This window comes from Gobio gobio (assembly GCF_949357685.1).
Source record: "Gobio gobio genome assembly, chromosome: 21".
Lineage (NCBI taxonomy): Eukaryota > Metazoa > Chordata > Actinopteri > Cypriniformes > Gobionidae > Gobio > Gobio gobio.
The window spans coordinates 33,843,226-33,850,727 of record NC_137117.1 but is presented as its reverse complement, the minus strand read 5'-3'; the positions used below and the strand labels follow the sequence as shown (position 1 = coordinate 33,850,727).

The 7,502-nt window shown below is 34.8% G+C and overlaps 1 protein-coding gene across 1 annotated transcript; it reads right to left on the bottom strand.

The window, feature by feature from the left end:
- Nucleotides 1-1,421: 1,421 nt before the first annotated feature.
- Nucleotides 1,422-6,280, bottom strand: sac3d1 (SAC3 domain containing 1). The gene is made up of 4 exons (XM_079802326.1): nt 6,211-6,280; nt 4,746-5,118; nt 4,389-4,665; nt 1,422-2,380 (listed from the first exon to the last, which is right to left on the bottom strand). The coding sequence occupies exons 1-4, from the start codon at nt 6,234-6,236 to the stop codon at nt 1,917-1,919; spliced, it is 1,140 nt and encodes a 379-aa protein (XP_079658452.1). The 5' UTR covers nt 6,237-6,280; the 3' UTR covers nt 1,422-1,916.
- Between the last annotated feature and the right edge of the window lie 1,222 nt (nt 6,281-7,502).

Below are 7,502 nucleotides of genomic sequence, written 5' to 3'. Positions count from 1 at the left end.
GTAGTGTTGAGTAAGTTACAATAAAAAAAGTAATTAATAACTAGCTACTAATTACATCTTATGTGTAATTAGATTACTGTACCAATTACTCTCTAAAAAGTATTGCATTAGGCTACTTATTACTTTCTAAATTCCATATTAACCTCGACCAGTTGAACAATACAAAGATAGACATGAAACTGCTCTTGTAATTCTTTCAAATAAATATAAAATTAACTAATTAGTCTTTAACTGAAGTATTTAAAGGGAGAAGTCTGCATTAAAAGAATACATTTTAATATTAGACATTATATATTGTTTTATATAGAATAGCTATATTGTTTATGCAGTAGGCTATTTCATGCGATTACGAGTAGGCTAACTGTAATTAAATTACAGACAAATTAAGAGTAATCCCTTACTTTTTCAAGGGAAAAGTAATTACAGTGATTAATAACTTAGTAAGGCATTACACATGACACTGTACATATATGTGTATTTACAAAAAAAAAAACTTGCTAACGGGGTTTGTTCCATAGGTTTGTTCACATACATAAAGCAATGTATATTTTATTGTTTATATTATAGTTATATTATAATAAACAATAAAATATTGCATAATTTAAAGTTTTGCACTTTCATTTCTTTATATCTACATATTTTTACCCACCTTTATTGTTATGAATTGTTATGAATATTTGTATTTCTTTGAAAGCTGCAGTCCGTAACTTTTGGCGCTCTAGCGGTTAATAAACAGAACTGCATGCGTCTTGCGGAAAAACATTGTAGCCGGAGCTACTTCTCTCTGTTTATGTCTATGGCGAGTCACACAGGGACTGTATTCATCCGCAGTGCTTCCTACCAGACCGGTCTGAAATAGTCCCAATATAAACACTTATTATAAGTGTACCATAATGATTCAGGGTAAGACAAAAACACGGTTTTGGAAAAATGGATTCATGTTGAACATTCTCATTATATAATTTTTTTATATCTTGAACACAAAAAAAGTTACGGACACCAGCTTTAATATTTTAAATCAGAATGAGTGAAACTCTTGCATACAGGGGTTTGTTATGAATTATTAATGTTGTTAATTTTCTGTTATTCATTTAATACAATAGATACTAATGATAAATGGACAATATTTGCTAATTTTGATATTGGCTAATTAACAGTATCTAGCAAAATGTGGATCTTGTTGGATAATGCCATATATATATATATATATATATATATATATATATATATATATATATATATATATATATAAAATTCAGAGGTGATGTACACTTATTAATGAAATGTATACCGGAATATATATTAAGGAATTTTTTGTATAATCTGAGAAAAAAAGTTTCATTTCATTAATAAGTGTACATCACCTCGGAATTAAATTGTATGAGCCTTTCACCTCATCCTAGTCAGGAGACAAATTTCCAGCAACAAGCAATTTGTTCACGGTGAAAACAAAATATCTGCACAGCACAACCATAGCCAATCAGAACATATTTGATATGCTTAATATGCAGTTTTATGTGGTGCAGAGTTTGAACCAATGGGATTTCACGGTTGGCAGGACAACTCTGCACAACGCCTCAGAAACAGAAACCATCTATAGTCTTTGACAGAAACCAAGCGACTCATTTCAAATTTCGCATTTGTTAACAAAGATTTACATTTAAAGATTATTTTATTGCTTCATTGTGTCACTACCCCTTATTGGCATTGGCTACTAAAAAAACCATATTGGTCAACCGCTAATATATATATATAAAATACAAAAACTTTATTGAAACTTTTTTGACCAGTTCAGAAGTGGGAAATGGCTCTGAAATGTTCATTATTAAAAGATTACAAACATGACAAAGATTCCAAAAAAATGAAAGGTAGTGAAACGAACAGTGCAATTGAACAGCACTTTTAAAGCAGTGGTTTCAGGCACAGCCATGAATCACGCTGCCAGGAGAACGGTTCCACTGCTCGTCATCCACCGGCTCATGCGTACGTCTGCACTGCAGATCTCCAGACGGAGCTTCGCTGAAGGAGCTCTTAGAGAAGTTCACCCACTCTCCGCTGACGTTTACACCGTACTCCTGGCACAGCTCAGCCGCCAGCGGGTCTTTAAGGAAGAGGAGGCGCGCCAGTCTCTGCAGAGGGTAGCGGCAGTTGCGGCTGCTGTGTCCGTGGCTGTAGAGCAGGAGTAGGTCTCTCCTGCAGGGCAACAGGTGTCGGTGGACGGCACAGACCTGGATAAAGTCCAGTCTCTGGGCAAGACGGAGCAGCCGAACGGGGTTGCGCTCCGTATGTGCCCTGCTCACGGCCAGAGCGAGCTGAACAGTCGGAGAGCTGCGTATTCTCTCGGGCAGCTCAAGAACACGTTGAATGGCATGAGTTGAACCTGAAAGCATGAAAAAAAGATGTGAATGCTTATCTCTTGTCTATTAGTACTCAGTTTTCATGATTTTTACACCTGAGTGCAACAAAGTAAAATATGGTAATGTGGAATGTCTGTGGATATATGAGAATAAATTAGAAAAAAATACTAGTACTGCCAAAGTTATTGTTTTGAATTAGCTTTCATTTTTTAATGTTAGTTTAATTTTTTTGTAAAAAAAAAAAATATTTCCAATTTTTTTTTCTATTATTTATTATGATTTATGTATACGTTTTTCATCTATTTATATTTTATTTGATCTTTATTTCAATTAACAAAAGGTTTTAATAGCTTTTAGTTAGTTAACAATAAAAAGTTAACCAACTATACGGTAACAACTTTTTTTTTACAGCACACTATTATTCATTATTCAGAATTATTTTTGAAATATTCAAGATATTTGAATGTAGTGAACCCATTTTCAACATTTTCTAACAGTACCTGTAAAAGTATTTCCTGCAAAATCTCAATATTACCATTAGTTGAGCCACTAGCGCAGCTTACCCCACAACCATGGGTGTACATTTCATCTAACAGTTGGGGGGGGGGGGGATCCTTCAGCAAAATGATTATTTGCTGCTCAGGAAACATTTATTATTATCAACAGTTGTGCTGCTTAATATTTTGTGGAGACCATGATACACTACCATTCAAAAGTTATAATTATATATATATGGCTTTCTATTTTAATATACTTTAAAATATCACATATTTCTGTGATGCACTGAAAAACTACCTTATGTTGGTTTTTCTATTCTCTGTCATTTTATTTGGCCAACAACACAAAGCAACAGTTGTTTAAATATGAGTTATCATAGGTTCACTACACGGTAACATAGTTATTAAATGATCTTGCTTCTTCCACATACTGAGCAAAACCCAACACAGCAGTAAATCTACAATATTAGCCTAATGTCACACATGGGCTTATCGCCGTGATAGTTGTAGTGGGTGACTTACAACAAGCTACCAAACAATAATCGCTAAAAATATAGAAAACTAAAAAAAAAAAAATAACTCATCATCGTCTGTATTAAAGAGAAAATTATCACTTCATCCGATGCTTAAAGTAAATAAAATAGCCTTTACAGACTACCTACTGGAGTTCCACAACTTTGTACTCTCCCACCGGACTTGTAGGTGAGGTGCGTGATGAACCAAACCACTGTGAGGCAAGAGAGGGGACTCAAAATGTTTCTAAACTTAAAACGCATTTCTGCCCCGTTTGCGTTTTTATTGTTTTACTACTTACACAATTATTTTAAGTATATATCAATATATTATTTACTTATAATACATAATGTGGTTTTTAATTATATTTTGTATCTTTAACCAAATAATTTACATGATTTTGAACATTAGCAATTCACCAGACCTGGATAAATTTGCATGGACATAAAATTAATTTGACCTGTCATGTATAAAATTTACTTTGACTTGCAAAAAAAAAGTTTAGCATAGTTTTTTTGGCATAAAATTCTCAATTACTTTCAGGCCACTGTATGGAGCCAAATAATCGAAATATATGGTCCCAAGACAAAACAAAAAAAATATAGCTCACCTGACACATCCTTCCCCATTCTCATATAATTTCTCATAAGATTTTAGTCGCACATAATCCATGTCGGTATGGATTAAAATCGAGAAAATGATAGTGTCAACCTAGCGTCCACACAGCTGACACAACCTGTTGCATGTCCACATTGTGTGCACAAAATAGACGCTGTCAAAATGCACCAATTACACGCTAATTAAATTTCACAGTTTCTGTTGATGTTTTTGGCTGAAAATGTTGGATTGAAATTTCCGGTAGCCAAAATTTCAGAGCATCACTTATTATAATGGTATTTTTTGTTGTTGTGTTGTGTGCTGTTGTGCTGCTTGCGTCCGGTGTACACGCAGTATGAGATTAATTAATATACTGACTGATACTAACCAGCACTGAGAGCTCTAGCAGCTTCCACTCACTCACCCAAGTTATAGAGCAAACTCAAGGCCTGGAACTCCTCCTGATGCGTGTGTTTCCCATCTCTGTAGCTCTCCAGCAACCAGCTCAAGCTCTCCTGCAGGTGAGTGTCATTGATACGCGGGTCATAATATTGAAGTGGCTGCCCGCAGAGTCTGTAGGAGGCGTAGAGAAGGAAACGCACGCTTTTCTCCAGCACAGCCACACAGTCCGGCCCGGACACACGCTGGATAATCATGTCCTGCCGAACGCTACGCAGACGGTCGAACACAAAACAGTACACCTGTGGATCAGAACGTAAACAAGACAGGCTTCAAATGCCATCATATTACAAATAAAGGTGACAAAATGCAATTTTCATACCTCCGTCCATGGCTGAAATGTAGAGGAAGCTGCAATGTCATCAACTAGGTAACACACGGTCTTTAAAAGCACAGATGGTGGTCGGAGGTCACTGGCCCTCGTCGAGTCTTTCCCCGCGGCAGGTCGTGAGTACTCTTTGACAGCACGCGACACATCAGCACGCGGCAAACGATCCCGCTCTGTGCCGGCCAACATCTCGAACCTGTGCAGTCGATTCTGGGCCTCCCGCTGGCGTAATTCATTGGCAGGGCACATAGTCATACAGGTGCCATGGGGCACTGAGTCTTCAGCTTTCTGCTCAACCGCCCGCTCCCTGTCCGGTCGACTCTGCTCCTTATGACTGTGTCCTCGACCCCTCCTAGACTGATGCCACCTGAACACACACAATGTGAAATTGTACAATATTATTCAAATTTAAAGTAACTGTTTTCTACTATAATATATTTTAAAATGTACTTTATTCCTGTGATATCAAAGTTGAATTTTTAGCAATATTACTCCAGTCTTCAGTGTCACATGATCCTTCAGCAAAATGATTATTTGCTGCTCAGGAAACATTTATTATTATCAACAGTTGTGCTGCAGCTGCTTAATATTTTGTGGAGACCATGATACACTACCATTCAAAAGTTATAATTATATATATGGCTTTCTATTTTAATATACTTTGAAATATCACATATTTCTGTGATGCAAAGCTGAATTTTCAGCATCATTACTCCAGTCTTCAGTGTCACATGATCCTTCAGAAATCATTCATGATGATTTGATGCTCAGTTATTATCAATGTTGGAAAAAGTTATACTGCTTTATATTTTTTTGGAACCTGTGATACTTTTTTCAGGATACATTGATGAATAAAAAGTTAAAAGGAACAGCATTCATTCAAAATAGAAACAACAATATAAATCTTTACTATCACTTTTGACCAATTTAGCACATCCTTGCTGAATAAAAGCATTAATTTCTATAAATCATCATATCAGAATGATTTCTGAAAGATCATGACACTGAAGACTGGAGTAATGATGCTGCAAATTCAGCTTTGATCACAGGAATAAATTACATTTTAAAGTATATTAAGTGTTGAAATACGTGGGCTCTATCATATCTGTTAAGTTTTTATTATTGCACAGGTCTGTAAGAGACTCTGAACAATTGTTTCTCTTTATTGACAATAATTTATCTCATTTATGATTCAAAGAGCGTTATTTCCAAATCACACCGCCAAAACACATTTTATACAATTTTAACAATCTGACATGTGCAAGCAGCGACCTGACAGTATTATGGGCTTTATACCGGTGACATTAGCCCTGCTCTAACGAACACCGTTTCTGTCTGCGGACGGACACTTTTTTGTATCAAATGGGTTTCAGTTAAACTTTTAAAGTTCCATTCAAATATGGTCATGTCATATAGTCGAGCATTGATCAAAATAAAAACAATCTTTCGGAAGACTCACGCGCTACTCATGGCTGTTTTGTTCATTGGTCGCGTTTGTTGATCACAACTGCTCGCACGTCACTTGCCGTAAAGACAGCTCCGATTGGTCGCCTGTTTTCACGAATCTGCACGTCATATCCGACAAATGCTACGTAATGTGTTGTTTTAAAAAACAGTTGCTTCTCTGGAATAAATCTTTATTTTTACACAAATGGTTTGAAAAATGTATATTTTGTCATAGATTTATTTGAAGAAAATGGAAATGTTTTGTATTATGAAGATTTTATGTTTATCTATAATTTCCCTATAAAGAGTTTCAGCAAGTTGTCAAAGCTATTCCAAATGGGTTGAAACGTTTACTGAAGTCACCTCACTTTTGGAAGCAACGAAAGGAAATTTCCTGAGTTAATAGTTGATGGTAAACATATTTTCCCACTCCTGTAATAATAAACATATCAAATACATTTTTCAATCCAATCATAAAATCCCTCCTAGAGGGATTTTGTTTTGTTTTGGAATGCACTTAGTGTAATGATTATGGTGATTTGTTAAACTTTTTTATAGGTGGTTTTTATATTCTTATGTGGTCTATTTATTTTTATTTTTCTGTATGTGTGATATTCTTGCTCTTCTGTAAAGCACTTTGGTCAGCCTGGGGGCTGTTGGAAATGTGCTATACAAATAAAATTGAACTTGAACACTAATCGCTGATATCCAATGGAAAGAGGCATGGTTCAATTAAATCCATATAAATGTTGTATGATGAATACAGTTAGAGATTCATTTTAAAATACTTCACAAAATCTACCCATGTAAAGCTTCATTATCAAAATTCAGGACATGGACAACAAATGCTCTTTTTGTACTGTAAACGATGAAGACTTGGCTCATTTGTTTTACAATTGTGATTCATCCTTAAAATTCTCTCTAAAAGATATGTTATTTTACACACATAAGCAAAATGTTTGAATATGTGGTGAACTTCTACATTTTGCTTGGTAAATATTACATGCATAAACAGAAATTTGCAAAATGCATACCTAAATGCAATTTATTCTTAAAAGAGATGGAATCGCTGAAGAAGTCATTAATGTTAATTAAAAATAATAAAATTGTTAAACTTTATGGAGGAATTCTTTATATCGTAATGTACCCACTATGTTTACTAAACGAATTTTGAATGTCAATAGGAAAAAGAAATAAATATTTTGCTTATTTTTTTCCCCTTTAATAGATTTTTTACATTTATTTATTTTTTATTCCTGTTGCATCTTTTTACTTGAATTGTTAATTTGCTTGAGAATATGTGAT